The 17,701-nt window shown below is 38.6% G+C and overlaps 3 protein-coding genes across 3 annotated transcripts; 1 reads left to right on the top strand and 2 right to left on the bottom strand.

Annotated features, from left to right (window-relative positions):
- Window positions 1-2,238: 2,238 nt before the first annotated feature.
- Window positions 2,239-4,216, bottom strand: LOC118437247. Its single transcript, XM_035856156.1, has 3 exons — window positions 3,521-4,216; window positions 3,268-3,375; window positions 2,239-3,124 (listed from the first exon to the last, which is right to left on the bottom strand). Exons 1-3 carry the CDS (start codon window positions 3,666-3,668, stop codon window positions 2,799-2,801), a joined length of 582 nt encoding a protein of 193 aa, XP_035712049.1. The 5' UTR covers window positions 3,669-4,216; the 3' UTR covers window positions 2,239-2,798.
- A 473-nt stretch (window positions 4,217-4,689) lies between these two features.
- LOC110855449 lies at window positions 4,690-9,663 on the top strand. The gene has a single exon (XM_022103857.1). It carries the CDS (start codon window positions 4,690-4,692, stop codon window positions 9,661-9,663), a length of 4,974 nt encoding a protein of 1,657 aa, XP_021959549.1.
- Window positions 9,664-10,092: 429 nt separating this feature from the next.
- LOC118437201 lies at window positions 10,093-13,100 on the bottom strand. Its single transcript, XM_035856081.1, has 4 exons — window positions 11,980-13,100; window positions 11,639-11,861; window positions 11,416-11,514; window positions 10,093-11,327 (listed from the first exon to the last, which is right to left on the bottom strand). The coding sequence occupies exons 1-4, from the start codon at window positions 12,031-12,033 to the stop codon at window positions 11,146-11,148; spliced, it is 558 nt and encodes a 185-aa protein (XP_035711974.1). The 5' UTR covers window positions 12,034-13,100; the 3' UTR covers window positions 10,093-11,145.
- Window positions 13,101-17,701: the final 4,601 nt, after the last annotated feature.

Genomic DNA, 17,701 nt, shown 5'->3' with positions numbered 1-17,701 from the left:
TCTTGTTAATCAAATAAGGATGATTTGGAGATGAGATTTCGTCTGGTCGTTTTCCTTTTCCTTTTCTTCCTCGTCGTTTTCTTTAAACGTTTGACAGGTTTACGTTTTGGTTTTCGTTTGATTTTACGTTTTTTTGATTTGCGAGTCGTCTTCGTTTGTCGCTTTCGAACTCTCCTGCGTCGTCTAATCCTCCCACCAGACTGACCAAGTAGACTAGTTCCGGCCTCTTTTAATGCATTCATTGCATTCGAACGTAAGGAGTCTTTGAATGATTGTTTGTTATTTATAACATCCAGCGCAATGTTTTTAACGGCCGATTTTAAAGGAGGCACCACGTGTGGTAGCAATGATCTGACAAATGGTAATAAACGACTAGCTATGGCACCAAAAACACCACCAAGGCCAGCTCCCTTTTGTCGATAGTAACTTGCCTTATAAGCCAATGAGCCCCCAATCTGCTGTTCGTAGGCCTGGTAATAATCAACATCATCATCCTCGGAATGCATTTTTAGAAACGTTTTCTTCTAAAATGGAGTGTAGCACTAAAACTTCCAAAGGAGAATGGTGGAGGTTGAGCAAACTCGTTCCTTATATACATATGAATGGGTCCATCGATGGCTTTGACACGACTACGTATTGTAAGTTGGTAAATGTCTTTGAAATTATTTTGTCAATATCAGTATAAGGATTTACAAAAGATCTTAGAATCGGTGCTGAGGTGTCACCAACATGTTGGTTTTCGACAATATCACAATAAACATAATATTTCGTATTGTTTGATTTAAAGTTAATTTTATATTCTGCACTTAAGCTGGAGGAGGTATGAATTTTATGCGGGAAACCGAGTATGTTGGCCATTACCGAATTAAATTCAAAATCATAGCGAACATCTTCCACAAATGACCATGTGGATAAAAGAGTAAATCCATTATAATGTTTAAAGACAAAGTCTTGTGTAGTCATTGCATCAAGTAAATCGTCAAATGTTTCGATAATACTATTGTTGCACACTGTTATCCACTCATAGTTAGATTTATGCTCAGAATAATTATTATGCTTTAAGTTGTCAAGTGGAGCAGTATCTGTATTTGTTATTTTTTCATTTGTCGAGGTAGGAACATAATTATTTGTTCGTTTCATATTGTACAGCTCATCACCCTTTGCAAAACGAATTGGTGATGATGGGTAACTACATTCTACCAAGGCCACTTTGTACGAGTCGGACTCTAAACTAATTGGCGAGCTTAACCAGTTTCTGAAGCTTGATATTGTATTGTCCTGAAAGTAAGAGAATGAGGAGTTGCTCTCAATGTGGACGTAAAAGGAAGACGTGATAAAGTAATTTCAATTGTGAGGACTAGAGTCGTGTGACGTTCATCAAGTTTTTGTTGAGGGTTTTATAGTCAATTGTCTGACTATTTCCTAATTTTCGAACGTATAACAAGCAAGCTCTGCAATAAGTATTGTTTTGGATTTCATACTGAGTCGCTATTCTAACCATATTTATTAATTCAGTTTCACGAGTGTTTTGAGGACTGCAAACGGTATAGTTTGAATTTCTACTTTCAATTATAAAGTATGCACATATTATCACGAGTAACGTTATATTTAACACCAATATAAAGAGACTAAACCAGGCTAAATGTTTTGGTACGCAGTAAAAAGGCATTTTTAATCCTGAGCACTCTGCGATTGACTAACTAATGAAAGGAGAAATCTTGTTATTTATAAGTGTCAAGTACTAAAATGTGAGAAATTTTAAGCAATTTATAACATTTGAGGCAATTTGAGACAAAAGGAGCTAATTTGAGATATCCTAAATACTAATAGCCCCGTGTTGTCTGTGTGTATGTATGTATGTATGTATGTATGTGTGCTTTTTTGAACTGGGCGCTTCACTCAATGACAGTCTAACGTTACCCATGAATCCACATTATCAATACATAATAACATTGACTTGGCATGACAGATAACCCGCATACCCAGCTGAATTTCGCCACGTATCCTGTGACCTGGGCACACCCCCTGATTGACGCCACGTGTCCTGTGACCTGGGCACACCCCCTGTATTACGCCACGTGTCCTGTGACCTGGGCACACCCCCTGTATTACGCCACGTGTCCTGTGACCTGGGCACACCCCCTGTATTACGCCACGTGTCCTGTGACCTGGGCACACCCCCTGTATTACGCCACGTGTCCTGTGACCTGGGCACACCCCTGTATTACGCCACGTGTCCTGTGACCTGGGCACACCCCCTGTATTACGCCACGTGTCCTGTGAACTGGGCACACTTCCTGAATAACGCCACGTGATCTGAAATTTACGTGACTAAGTCTGCATTTTAAATGTTGTCTATGTATTTCGCTGGCCGGGATTCGTTGGCCGACCACACATGCTAAGGTTTGAAATTGCCGCTTCGTGTGAGTAGTCTCATAGCCCCGGCTCTTAAATTTAACATTTCTGTCTATGTGTGACTATTTTAATATAAGATGAGCAATGTGTTTGGCTTGATGAAATAAAAATAAGTTTTAATGCTATTAATATTTACAAAAGTAATGCTAAGGCAAATTTAATTTTGTTTTTATATATTTTTAATGGAATGTTTTATTCATTTAAATTATTTCATAAATACATGTGTAAATTTTAAGTAGGAAGCATGAAAGTAAGTAAGAAACATTGAAACAAATAAAACAAAAAACAGTTCTTGAAATTTAAAAAATCATCAAACTAATTACAAATAAGAGGGAGACTTAAAAAGCTTCATTAAAATTTTATGATTTTGCACATTTACCACATTATTCCTTCATTTCTTCATCATCCTGTAGAAGAGATTCCTCTAACTTCTTCGCGGCAGCTACCTGTTCGGCATCAGCGTTAGCCTCCTCCTCCTCAATTTTCTTCTTTTCTTCTTCTAATATTCGTTTCCGCTCCTCCTCCTTCTTCACTTCTTTCCATAACAAGAAATCAGGATCATGCGTTTGCTGCTTCAAGGCGTCATTCTCTTCTTTCAGTCGCTTGGCTTCAAGCTGCTGTTTCTGAATTTGAATTTGTTCAAAGCGGCGTTTTCGGGAAAGGGCGTCTCGATTAGCCGTACCGCAGGATTGACAGTATGGGAAGTCGGCTGTAATAATAAATAATAAAATACATATAGATGTGATGACCCAAAATTAACTATCGAAGAATCTATATTTCGACGTTCAATTAAAAGGTTTTTTGACAGGTGGATTTCTAACTCTAAATGTTTAGTAACACAGTTATACATACCGTGAGTAAAGCTGTCACACTGTCGGCAGCGTCCCCACTTGCTAGCGGAATCAAATTGATTTGCTCGGAAGATTAGAGGCTGCTTGCAATTTTTGTGTGGGCACACAGCTATAAAACAACAAAGTAAAATTTGTATTTGTAGAGACGATATAAATTATTAGACTAACTTTATTAAATAGTAGTACATCGTATACGCTGGACTATCAAAAACTAATAAAGCATAAATATTAGATTTTCAATGAAATATAATTACCAGGTTTGTCCATCGCCTGACCCCGGATAACAAATCCGCACTGAACGCAAAATCGATCATTTGGTGCTTTCAAGAGCCGTGTAGAGGCCACATCCCAACCAGCGGCCACAGCGTTGGGAGAAAATTCAGAAGCGACTCTATAAGCCATATGAAAGTAAATCAAGAATTGAATACAGTTCGCAAAATGTAGAAATTAATTTTCAAGGGAACTGCAAAAATTGTGGCAACCGAGCTGACAGTTGGCGATCGACTGATGAGCATTAAACTGCTGTCAGACGTTTTATTGTCTCAGCTCGACGTTGACAGAACGTTTCTATTGCCAGACGGTGCCAACTTACCATTGAAAGATAGGATTCAAGACTTTTCGAATCTTCCAATGCTAATTATACATTGCAGGATAGGGCCAATAGTGAAAGCATTAAAAAATTAAAATTTTATGATTGGCTCTCAGTTATACGTTAGCTGAACGTTGTGAAAGCTTGCTGAAATTTGCATCCCTTTACCAATTTGTGTCGGCAGGGTGGAAACGTTTGTTTACGTTACCCCCTCTCCTGCAAGGCATAATTATAGGACCTGCTAACAGTCAACAAAAACGTTTTGTCAACGTTAAGCTGAATTAATCAAACGGTAGCAACAATTTTAGTGGTCATCACTTTGCTGTGCAATGTCGTCAGACTGGGTTGCCGAAATTATTTTGAGCTTTCCTTGGAAATTTCCTGTTTTTCATTGAATTTTTGTGTGCAGGAAACTACAAAAAACAGAAAATTAACTAAATTTAAATTTAACTAAATAAAAGAGTTTTCCAATTGATTGTTCAGAAAATCATTTTAGGTAGGTAATTTGACTGATGATTTGTTTGAATTTTGTTTGGAAATGGTTGCAGCCACTAATTAAAAAATTCGCTATTTGCAAGAATTTCTATATAAACTATATTTTTACCAATTAATTTGATTAATTTTTTCTTAGGCAAGCAACCCGTAAATTCTCGCATTATTTGCATTTGCACGGGAAACAGTCCTAAGTCGACTTATTTTCAGCCCTAAGTTGGCATTTTCGATTCATTATACATAATTTTGAGTGATCTATCTGTAGACACATACTGAGCCCTAAGTGGCAACCACTTGAGCTATTCGTAGCAATTTTGAGCCCTAAGTTGGCAGTTATTCAGAATGGTACGCAAGAAGCAACGGTTAAACTGCAGAGATGAATTTGAATCAGCATCTGATTCGGAAACTAAAAATTCTATGATGCATCGACGACGACCAGGAGAAACTGAGTCGCAAGCATCACTTCGGAGAGACGCTAATGCCAGACGAACAGCTGACAGCAGATTAGCAGAGACAGAAGAGGAAAGGTCAGCACGTTGCCTAGCAAATGCTCGACGAAACACTGAGAGTAGGTTGGCTGAGACCGAAGAGGAAAGGTCAGAACGTTGCCTAGCGAATGCTCGACGTAACAATGAAAGTAGGTTAGCTGAGACCGAAGAGGAAAGGTCAGAACGTTGCCTAGCGAATGCTCGACGAAACAATGAAACTAGGTTAGCTGAGACCGAAGAGGAAAGGTCAGCACGTTGCCTAGCAAATGCTCGACGAAACAATGAGAGTAGGTTGGCTGAGACCGAAGAGGAAAGGTCAGCACGTTGCCTAGCGAATGCTCGACGAAACAATGAAAGTAGGTTAGCTGAGACCGAAGAGAAAAGGTCAGCACGTTGCCTAGCGAATGCTCGACGAAACAATGAAAGTAGGTTAGCTGAGACCGAAGAGGAAAGGTCAGCACGTTGCCTAGCGAATGCTCAGAGAACTTCAGTAGTGAGATTGACAGAGACTGACGAAGAGGCAATGAAACGAAAAATTCAGGACAATCAACGAATTTCATCAAGACGCCAACTTGAAACACCCAAAGAGAGAGATGAGAGATTAGAGCAATTGCGCACAAATCGAGCCAATGCTTCATGTCGCGTACTAAAAATGACAGCAAGAGCAGCCATAATTGATAATTTAGAAGAAAGCATTGTGGAATTACACAATATGGGGGAGATGAATGTTCTTTGTGAATTTTGCAATGCCAAGCATTTTGCTAGAGAAAGACCAACCGATAAAAAGTTTACAGTTTGCTGCAACAAAGGAAAGGTCAAAATCCAAAATTTTGCAACATATGAGTACATAAAACGACTTTTAACAGGGAAGGACCCAGATTCTAAACATTTCATGGAACATATAAGGTCCTACAATAATGCATTCGCATTTGCATCAGTTGGAGCACAAATTAAAGCTCCACCTGGGTATGGCCCGTACTGTTACAGAATCCATGGTCAGATCTATCACAGGGCAGGGACCTTGCATCCAGAAGAAGGCGAACCACGAAAGTACGCGCAATTGTATATACTTGACCCAGATGAGGCAACCAGTCAAAGACTGAACGAACCTTCTAATGTTGCCTGCAAAAATCATGTGATGTCGAACCTGCTTGATATTATGAAAGATAATCCGTTTGCAAGAGCATTCAAAATGCTTCATGAATTCGAGAAGGAGGAGAAAATCAAAGAACAAAGCCAAGGACATTTAGCCAAAGAAGTTACAATGGCGATTGTTAACGACCGAGCTCTTGACAACCGTCGATATAACATGCAGACATGTAATGAGGTTGCGATAATCTTCAGCAATACCGATGGCGAGCCTCCACTAGAAAGAGATTTACTAATTCATTTAAGACCAACCGGCGAAAATTCTCCTACAACAAAACGAATTAGTATTCTAAACAAAAATCTTGATGCCCTGACCTATCCCCTCCTCTATCCATATGGAGAACAAGGCTGGGGAGAAGACTTGGCGTTATGCGTACGTTCTCACTCGACAAATGTTAACACAAACTCGAGAAAAAGAGTAACACTAAAAATGTACTACTCTTACATATTTTCGGTTCGTGAGACATTTAGTCCGTTTTTGAGTGCCGGAAAACTTACTCAGCAATACTTTGTCGATGCGTATGTGAAAGCTGAAGCAAACGACCTTAATTTCGTTCGGCAAAATCAAAGCAAGCTTAGAGCAGGTAGCTATGACGCATTGGTGGACTATATGGACTCCGTTGCAGAACAGGATGGAATAGTTCCTGGAAAACCAATAATTTTACCTTCGACTTTTCAGGGTAGCAGAAGAAATATGAATCAAAATTATCAAGATGCTATGTCCATTGTAAGAAAATTTGGAAAACCAGATTTATTCATCACAATGACATGCAACCCCAAATGGTTTGAAATTACTGCGAACTTGGAAGATGGCCAAAAGCCTGAAAATAGACCCGATTTGGTAGCACGGGTATTCAATGTTAAATTAAGATCGATGCTGGAGGATTTGACAAAAAAATGTGTCCTAGGACACGTACTTGCAAAAGTACATGTCATTGAATTTCAAAAAAGAGGTCTCCCTCATGCTCATATTCTTATAATTCTAAAAGATATTGATAAGCCAAGGACAGTTGACCTTATCGATAAGATCGTGTGTGCCGAAATACCTAATAACGAAACACATCCAAGGCTATTTGATGTCGTTACGAAAAATATGATCCACGGCCCGTGTGATAAAATTAATTCAAAATCACCATGCTTGGTGGACGGGAAATGTTCGAAAGGTTTTCCAAAACCATTTCAACATGAAACTTTGGCTAACGTTAACGGATTTCCGTTTTACCGGCGACGCAATTTAGAACCAGTTGTGACTAATAAAAATATTAAAATTGACAATAGATGGGTTGTTCCATATAACCCATACTTAAGTTTAAAATACAATTGTCATATCAATGTTGAAATTTGCGCATCGATTAGAAGCGTTAAATATTTATTTAAATACGCTTATAAGGGACACGATTGCGCAAAAGTTGAGTTACGAATAGATGAGATTAAGACACATGTTGATTCAAGATATGTCAGTCCTCCTGAGGCAGCTTGGAGAATTTTCAGATTCCCTATGCAAGATAGAACTCATTCCATATCAAGATTAAAGGTTGAGTTACCAGGCAAGAAACGAGTGTCATTCGATCCTAATAAAATTCAAGAAGCAATTCATAAAGCAGAAAATACAGACTCTACATTAACGGCATTCTTCGAGTTAAATACCCAAGATCCAAAAGCCAGGCAATACAAGTATGCGGAAATTCCAGAGTATTACGTATTTAATGCAAAGAATAAATGGGTTCGTCGTAAAGATGGACACACTGACAAAGTTATCGGACGTCTGTATTCTGTGAGTATGAGCGATGGCGAGAGATATTTCTTGAGGTTATTGCTACTTCATGTAGCAGGACCAACAAGTTATGACGACCTTCTAAAATATCAAGGACATGCTTACGATTCATTTTATGAAGTTGCTAAGGCGAGAGGTTTGATTTGCGATCAAACAGTGTGGAATGATACATTAAATGATGCTGCTTATGCATCAATGCCACGTCAGCTGCGAGAACTTTTTGCATATATTTGTGTATTTGGAGAGACCTCCGACATGACAGGCCTATGGAATGAACATAAAGAAAATCTTACCGAGGATTTTGTAAGAGTTCATGGCCATCCATCTGACGAAGAGTGTGATATGTGTGAGTCATATGCGCTAAGGTATATTTCAGAAACACTTATTACACATGGGAGAAAGTGTTCTGATTACAAACTAAAGGACCCTCCTTCCCATCTGCCTTTGAATTTAAATGATTTTGTAGATATTGAGTTAGAGCGTGGCGTCGCGGAAGATCTTAAATCAACATTGACAGAAGAACAACTGAGTGCATTTGAGGCAATAGAATACTCAATAAACTCTGCTGAACCAGTTGAAAAATGTTTTTTCCTTGACGGCCCTGGTGGAAGTCGGAAAACTTACTTATATAAAACACTTTTAAGCTACGTTAGAGGGCAAGGTGATATTGCATTGCCTGTTGCATCAACAGGAATTGCTGCTAATTTGTTAAAGGGAGGACGGACCTACCACTCCCAATACAAACTTCCATTGAATTTAAACGAGACATCAGTTTCATCGATAGAGATGACTACGAATGATGCGACGTTAATTCGGACCGCTAAACTGCTAATTTGGGATGAGTCAACGATGGCATCAGTTCATGCTTTGCATTGCATTGATAGGCTGTTGAAAGAAATTATGAGAAATGATCTTCCATTTGGAGGAAAGGTTTTACTCCTCGGAGGTGATTTTAGGCAAACATTGCCAATAATCCCACACGGTGATGCTGTATCAATTGTCCAGGCAAGCATAAAATTTAGTCACCTTTGGAGGAAATTTCAAATTTTGAAATTGAATAATAATGTAAGATCACTTGATAAGGAATACAGTGATTGGCTAATTAAACTTGGTAACGGTGAATTGACAAATGTGGACGGATTACAAGATAGTTTAATAGAAATTCCAGAAGCAATGCTGGCGACAGAAAATATAATTAAAGATATTTTTGGTGAGTCTCTAACTCCTGAAAAAGTAGAGCAATTTTCAAAAATGGCTATTTTATGCCCCACGAATGCAGACGTTGATGAAATAAACGAGCAAGTCTTGAAAATTCTGCAAGGAGAATGCAAGACATATTTAAGTACTGACTCAATTATGACAGACGAGGATTCTGATAGGGATGATTACCCGACCGAATTCCTGAATACTTTAAATCCTTCTGGATCAGCATCACATGAACTAAAATTGAAAGTTGGTTCCCTCATAATGCTACTGAGAAATTTAAACACAAAGCGTGGGTTGTGCAATGGAACACGATTAGTTGTTGTTGAACTAAAGCCAAACTTGATTATTGCCAAGGTTCTTACAGGATCAGCTGAGGGAAACATAGTCTTTATCCCTAGAATTGACCTTATAGCAGATTCTGATCTTCCATTTCAACTAAGAAGACTGCAATTCCCTGTTAAGCTAGCATTTGCTATGACTATTAATAAGTCCCAAGGTCAGACTTTGGACAAGGTTGGAATTTATTTGGCTACTCCAGTATTCAGTCATGGACAACTTTACGTTGCATTTTCAAGAGTTAGAAGGTCCTCAGACGTTAGAGTTTATGTACGTGATATGACCGAGCAAGGAAAATTATTAGAAAATTCAAATAAGGTTTTCACGAGGAATGTTGTCTTCAAGGATGTACTTCAGAAATAAAATGATATAATATTTATAATAAATTCACAATTTAATCGCAACCGGGCAATGATTGTAAGACTGAGCCCGTTGCGTAAAAAACAAATTCTACATGCAAAATGTATTTCTAAACTTTTTAAAGCTTGGTTAGTAATACACGCATAAGTCGCATATAGGATTCTTAGTGGAATAAGGCGTCGTTCATAAATTATGTCACGCAAGGGATGGGGGGGTGGGTCTAAGGCTCCAATGATATCGTGCCTATGTGACACATGTTAAAGGATGGGGGGTGGGTCTTGAAAATCGCGATTTTTGCGTGACATAATTTATGGATGGCGCCTAATAAAAAATTATAATGATATCGGTAGCACTGGAAAGTGTTTAGGAAATCTCCATGACCTATATTTATTCGTCGCTGTAATTTTAAGGTTGAACATACTCTGACAACATTTGGAGATTATTAGGTTTTTTAGATGGATGAATTTTTGTTCAAATTTAAAATGTTACTAATGTGTTTTAATTTGTTTTAGAAATTCATTAACAAGATAACTCCGATGAAACTCCATATGGCATAATTCCACAATAAAGTTTCAAAAGTTGAGAGCTTAATACAAATAAAATTAGCAAAGACCCGAACAGCCTAGCAGTTGACGACAAATGAGTTGGCTACTCATATTTCGCCACCACAGAAGTACTAATTTGCTAATAAGCTTGATGAAATGTTCAAGTTTATAAAAAATTGTTCGCCAGTTTACATAGTTTGATAGAGAGTTTGATAAATTGATTGGAATATTGATATTTTATTGTACAAAAAATTTCTATAAAAATATTAAATAAACATGTGCGTGGTACATTGTGCATCCATTTTATGAACAACTGGACCTAATGGGGATGGAACTTGCCCAGGTTAAAAACTATAAACTATACTAAATTCATTAACTAAAAAGGGGTGGGATTCAATTTGTGGTTCATAAAATGGATGCACATTGTTTGTGGCCTCTACTGCAAAAGGGTATAAATCAGAAGAGGAGGGCCCACCCTGTGCTCACCAACCATGCATTTAACGGGATGGACCTTTGAAATTATTGGGGGTAAAATTATAGATTAAGGGGGATCGAAAAGATTAAATGCATAGTCGGTGAGCTACCCTTTTCCCACAAAAATTCTAACCTACCCTTAAATACTTTGCCTTAAAATTATGACTAAAAACTACTATAATAACTAACGCCCTACTTCCACCCACGCGCACATACTAATAATTATGATTAGCTATTTAAAATATTTTTGAGTCGAACCTAATTGGGTACCAAAGGATAAGAATTAAAAATTTTGAATTTTGGAACAGTCACGAATAGAATAAGTTTAAAAAGCCAAATAGAAATATAATTTTGAAAGCGAGTACATATAATAATTTAAAAATCCAATCGAAATAAAATTTTGAAAGCTGATAATAAGGTTAATTAGGAAAGGGAGAGCCAAGTTCGCAGCTGATAACGATGGCAGCTAATGATTTCGTGCTTCATGTCTGACAATTCCCTGAACAGTCAGGAAATGAAGATCACATTCCACGCAAGTATATCGATGAGGTGGGCAGCTGGGTTCCGCATGAACGGGGGACATTTTCTCGAACGGGATTACTGGAGGGATTTGTTCTTCCATGCGAAGGATGCTCAAGTAGGTCAAGTCTAATAAATAAATTGGTTTCAATTAGTTATACTATTAAAATTACAAACTGGACTTGACCGCAAAGTTAAGAGAAATATTTCTTTGCACCTTGATAAACCGTTCCCATCAGTTTCTCATCCGTGTACGGATTTGTAATCTCTCCAATGGTACCGTCGAAATCCTTTTGACGAACAAGTTGCAATGAGGCTAAAAATATAATTAGCAAATATAATTTTAGTCAATATAAGTAAGTAAAATAAAAGTAAAAATAAAAAGTAGAATAAAGTAAGTAAATAAGTAAAATTATTAATTTAGGAAGATGATTACTTACAATTGGCGGAATCCAGCGGCAAGAAGCCACAAATATCCCGCACACAAAACGGACATCTAGGTTGATGGGTGGGCGAGAACTGATCCCCGCTCGCTGATGAACTCACGTGTTTAATCAAACACTGCACGCAATAATGATGGCCACATGGTTTTGTTCCATCCCCAGCATTATTGTTCGCTGCGATGGTGTACATTGCAGGCAATTCATCGCAAATTAAGCAAAGCTAAGAGGATCAAATAAATTTATTTCATGTTAAAGGGTAACAAATTTTTTAAATTACTGAGCGTATTTGAAGTAGTATTTATTTTATGTCAAACCGTAAAAAATTTTCAATTACTTACCGTCTTTGAAGTTGTCGACGAACAAGATCCAATTGAAGAAGAAGGAGAGTTCATTTTCGTTTAATTTTGTAATTAAATGTACAACTTCCTGAGCAATTTTAATCTTAAAATCGAGAGAGCTCTGTACTGCTCGGGTGCTCCGATCCAAGTGGGAGTGGGGAATCGCTGACGGCTCTCTTCGTGAGGTGTGGCATGATATGTAAGTTAGCAAGCAAACAGGACCCATCGTTTGTAAGGAAATTTGGGAGACTGACAATTTTGTCTGCTGATCCAGCAAGCAAACGGAACCCATTGTTTCTAATGAATTTCGGGAGACTGACAATTTTGTCTGCTGATCCAACAAGCAATGTTTACAAACATTTCGCGCGGTAAGCAGCTCACCATTTTGTTATTGGTCCTCAAGATTCTCAGTTCCTTTTTATTGTGCGTCCAATGCTCAACCATACGGCGGTGTCTCACATGCTTTATGTGATAATGTGATAATTATAGTGTAGCTTAAATATGATATTCTAATTATGCATAATTATTTGAGTGTTATTTTAGGAAATATATTCGATGCTCAAGACGTATTTATGTTTTTTGCAGAATTGATGCAGAATAATTTTGGTTGCCTTTAATGCAACGGAACGCCATTTGACTTTTTATTTACAAGGCGAAGTATTAATACAGTTAATCCCAGACGTGGTCCCTACTACAAATTTAGATTAATGTACTTAAATTATCTTGCACCAGGTCATGAATATTACTGTGAGAAATATTAATGTAGATTTTAATTAAGTCTAAAAATTATTTAAACATCTGTCTATTGAATTCTGGTGAAAATTTGACGGCTGGAATATTAAAGGGGCAATTTGCGGACATGACCTTAAATTACGTGCAGTTTTGGGTAATGTTACCCTTCGAGTGTTCAGTGATCATGTAATTTCAAAGAATTCGCACCCGAACATGGAAAATTAGAAAGGTTATATTGTTTAAGGATATTGATACGCCGAGAAACTTGATAAATTTAAAACACAAAATTTAAGCGAAACTCAAATAGTTCCTATCTTGCACATCTTCGTAATAGGAACCTTAGCTGTACGTCTCCATTATGCACACGGCCCGCAGAGGCGGGCTTGATAGACTTGTTTGGGAATAATCTGACAAAAAAGATGATGGTTTGAGACCAGAGTCTCAAATGTCGCGCCATCATTTCTTACCACTCCATGTACATGCATCTGAAAGATTTTTTCCCATAAGAAATACATTGAGAGGTAATTTGAGATATTTGGGCTAATTTTGGGCATTTGGGGCAAAATGAGACAACTGGGGGAAATTGAGACGAATGGGGTAATTTGTGACAAATGGGGTAATTTGAGACAGTTTGGAAACTTGTGCCATAATTTATACACATGAAAATACATTTTGTAAAAATTGCACATGAAAATACATCACTCTTTTCTGCATATGAAAATACATTGTGTAAAATTTCGTTTTTCCATAGCCGTAGCACGCATCCATCTACTTTTCCCTTTTCTATGCGGATCGTACCTATGACAGCTCATCCATCTTCTTTTCCCTTTTCTATGCTTCACACATCCACCACCACCATCTCTTTCATGCATCAACCCTTTTTTCCATGGTCAGCTGCATGCTCCACACATCAACCACCACCATCCCTTTCACTTTTCCGCTAGCATCTTTTTCCATACCGGACGCGAAAATATACACGACTTTGGCCGGTATATATTATGCATAAGAAACGCGAAAATATACCCTTCCTCTGACGCTATATCTGCCGTGACGCGAAAATATACCCTTCCTCTGACGCTATAGCCGCCATGACGCGAAAATAGACCCTTTATAACTACTGTAGGTACTTATGTAAACCTAAAAAGACTTAACCGATTACCGAATTAAATATTGGAAAATATTGAAAAAAATACTTTTAAAAATATAGTGAACGGAGCAAACAAGCGGACAACTGCGCAAAAGTTACACATTTTAGGGTGAACATGAATCCATCACTAAATAATAAATATCTAATTGTACAAGGCATAAAGTTTATTTTTTGGTTCTGTATAACAAAACCATAATTTTCGGGTAATACTTTATTACACATGACCTTCATCATTTATTGAATTTCGCAAAATTTTACATTAACAACGTACATATCCATTATCTCAATTTCCATCGGTCAAACTCCAAATCATTCTCGTATTTCCGGAATTACAGGCAAAAGTTTGAAGCCAGGATCCCTCTCCCCCACTGGGAATTGCGCATCGCCCCGTAACTTTATGCACCAGGAGGAAGTTCGCGCCACCAACGCTTCTAAATTCCCACCCGTGCCAGGGATTGTCATTACTACATCGGTCCGTCCAAATAGCGTCGCCATCCGAATTACCCGTGTACATGCATCGATCTCCGCTCTCCGTGTTGCCCGCCTCGGTAAACGGTGTGGCCAATCTCTTGTCACCTGGTCCATCCCGGATTTCAATAGAATTCAGGGGGGTCCTATCCTTGGAATTCGGGCAACGAATCATGTAGGCGGGAATCATGTGCCCAAACCTGTTTATCAAAATGGTTTTCATTCAAAAGTCGGTCATTCTGATTTTTAGAGGAAGCTTTTCATTCACATTCATTCACATTCATTTCATATTCATTTAAGATTCGTGTCATATTCATTTAATATTAATGTCATATTCAATTAATATTCATTTAATATTGATTTCGTTTCACTTCATTCGGCTTCATTTCTTACTTCACCCAATATATGCGGTTAAAAATGATACGGTTAAAACTGATAGTGAAATATATCACGTTCTTCACGCTCATTTATTTGGTAAAATGGAATTTTCCATTCATTTGTGTTCAAATGAAAGGAAACTCACGCTCATTCGTTACCATAACCGTTTTATGAATGAAAATGAACAGGTACATATATGTGCCTTTACCGATTCGGTGTCCCGAGACATGTCCATCATAATCCCATGTCCCATCAGCCTGATTCCGAATAAGTTTCCCTTCCGGGCGACACCTGCCTCGAAAGCAACGCCCCGTACCTACCCCACAAACCGCATTTTCCACAACGGAACCGAAAAAATGGGTCCAGACCATATTTGGATTTGAACTATCGCGCCGTTTACATCTCATTTGTTTACAATCGAACATGTCCTCGTCAGTAATCCAGCTGTCAGAAGAGAGCATTTTCTTGCACAGATCACCCATTGTGGGGGCCTTGGGAGAGGAGAAGTTAGGGTCCATAGGTGTCGTGGAATAACCGTCAGTTCTTCTTAGACACGCGCCAGAGTTAGAACTAGAAAAAATATGGGTGGGGTAAATTGATACCGTTTTTTCGCTTTTATTTGTAACGTACTTCACAAAACTGGAAATCTTTCGATCACTGCAGTCCGAAAAGAAATAGCGGTATTGATCGTTCCCTCCACTCATGATGAAACCGTAGGGTGGAGGACAACCCGCGCTGGGGTCGTCGTCATGTGGGGCGCCAAGTCTTAAAATTAAATAAAAATACGTTTTGCTGGTTAATTAAAATTTGTACTCTGACATCGCACTATTTAGTTTCCCTTCTTACGTATGAGCTATCTCATGCGCCCCGACCGTAATGCTCCCCCAGTCTCCGGCATCGTTCCAGACACATGTCCCATAGTCCATCCTGCCACCATCGTCCACCCAACAGGTGCCCCCACCATGGGCAAGCCCACCGCCCCATTCAACCTGGCTGGCCGTTAGCAAGGGGGCCAAGTCATGTCTTACCAGCCAACCGCGCTGCTCATATACCCAGGTTTTGTAGAGGGTGAGGATTCTATTAAATTCGGTGCGACCGTCGGATGCGCGCGCATTTTCTATGAAAGGTTGGGCTTGGGGAGACTAAATAGGTTAAAGTAGCCGAAGTAAATAGTGGGAATGTAGTGAAATGCTGTGGAAATATTTGTGCGTGTCAACTCATTTGCATATTTTGATCCATTCGCGAGAGACATATGTAGAGTTTCTGCCACATGGGAAACCCGTATCGCCCAATATGGGTATAATAAGATTTATGCAAATGAGGTGACAAGTTCAAGTAAGAGCACGGTACGTTGAATTTTGTGTGGTAATCACCTCATTTGCATATTTTGACGCATTGTCGAGATACAGAGCTTATTCAACATGGAAACCCGTATCGCCGAAAGTAGGCATCTAATGTGGGATTTATGCAAATAAGGTGACACGCCCAAAAGATTCCACAGTAATTGAAAACAAAAGGAGGCATACAAACGTCCATAATCAGGAGTCCATTAACTCTGAAGGAAATGTCCACACTGGGCAGTGTTTTGTATCGAATGTTCAGATCCCAAAAGTAGACGGTGAGATAGTCCACAATTCTTTGATAGTTGCTGGAAAACAGATCCCCGAATTCTTTATCCACGACTATTACAACCTCAATAATTGCCGGGCCGGAGGCCTGTCTTGTGGAGGCTTTGGATGAAGAGAAATTCCGATCCACGACCACTAATTTGAATAAAATGCAGATTAAATAAGCAGCTCATTTGAAAGCAAAATGCAAATTAAGGAAATTATTTGAAAATGAAATCCGTGTAAATCAACGAAATTATTTCAAAATTATTTCATAAATGCAAATTAAAGATAACCAATCCTTACAGGAATCTATCTTGTAGTTCGGGTAGTCCAATTTCGGTCCGCCGGAAATCATAGAATCTGACAAATTCTGCACAACAAATGCATTGGTAAAAAGTTTACATATTAATGTATCAGAAAAATTTGAAAGTTCATATGTAACTACCCGTTCTGGGTCTGCCCCTTCTGAAACCCACTGTCTAACGAGAGGATTTCCTTGGTCATCCGCACCAACTAGGGCTTCCCACAAGACGGGACAAGACAAGATTCTCCATCTTGTCTCGTCTTGTTACTATCTGCGGGACGAAATTTCAAGACAAGACGGGACGACAAGCTGTCCCGTCTTGTCTTGCGTCCCGTCTTGCCCGTCCCGTGCAAGACGGGACAACACGGGACGTGCATGTTTTAAAATGGGATAAACTTTAAATCTATTCGACAAAATTAATTCGCTTGAGGAAACATGATACAAATTGTTTTTGCGAACTAAAGCATAGTTTAACCAAGGTTTCGGCTAGTAAAAACACAATACACAGGGTAGTGGAGAAAAGATCCTTGCCATCCCTAAAACGTGAAAACCTCTTTTTTGGTTTGATCGGAAAATGCTTGTTTAGAAATTTATGTTCTCAAGACCTGACTTCATGTTCGCATTGTATACAAAATTCTAAATTCTAATGCATGATATGATAACGGATGAGATAAATCTATCTGAAAAAATATTCGATGATTCGTTTCGACAGAATTTCCATTTTGCGGGAATTATAATTTCTTTCAAGTTATATTTGATTGAACAAATATCACCGTTTTGCCAACTTATAAATGCAAATTAGATATTCCGAGACGAAAATATATTATTTAATTGGTCGCAAGACGTCCCGTCTTGCCGAGACAAGACGGGACAAGACGTTGTTCGTCCCGTCCCGTGTCCCGTCTTGCTTGCCAACACGCGGGACGTAATTTTCCGTCTTGTCCCGTCTTGTTATCCCGTCTTGTGGGAAGCCCTAGCACCAACAATGTGCACCTGGAAATCTGAGCTGAGCACGGTTTCTGTGGAAACAAAATTAATTCATGGAATTTTACGACTTTAGGAATTTTTCCTAATCTCTCTCTT

This window comes from Folsomia candida, unplaced genomic scaffold (assembly GCF_002217175.1).
Source record: "Folsomia candida strain VU population unplaced genomic scaffold, ASM221717v1 Fcan01_Sc012, whole genome shotgun sequence".
NCBI classification, from domain to species: Eukaryota; Metazoa; Arthropoda; class Collembola; order Entomobryomorpha; family Isotomidae; genus Folsomia; species Folsomia candida.
The sequence above is the reverse complement of the archived record's forward strand: the minus strand, read 5'-3'. Positions and strand labels throughout refer to the sequence as shown.

Coding starts and splice junctions, on each gene's coding strand:
- LOC118437247 (XM_035856156.1), bottom strand. CDS start 3,668: ATGGCTTATAGAGTCGCTTCTGAATTTTCTCCCAACGCTGTGGCCGCT. Junction 3,376..3,520: donor TCAGGCGATGGACAAACCTG/GTAATTATATTT, acceptor GTTGTTTTATAG/CTGTGTGCCCACACAAAAAT. Junction 3,125..3,267: donor GTGTGACAGCTTTACTCACG/GTATGTATAACT, acceptor TTATTATTACAG/CCGACTTCCCATACTGTCAA.
- LOC110855449 (XM_022103857.1), top strand. CDS start 4,690: ATGGTACGCAAGAAGCAACGGTTAAACTGCAGAGATGAATTTGAATCA.
- LOC118437201 (XM_035856081.1), bottom strand. CDS start 12,033: ATGAACTCTCCTTCTTCTTCAATTGGATCTTGTTCGTCGACAACTTCA. Junction 11,862..11,979: donor CGTCGACAACTTCAAAGACG/GTAAGTAATTGA, acceptor TGATCCTCTTAG/CTTTGCTTAATTTGCGATGA. Junction 11,515..11,638: donor GCCGCTGGATTCCGCCAATT/GTAAGTAATCAT, acceptor TTATATTTTTAG/CCTCATTGCAACTTGTTCGT.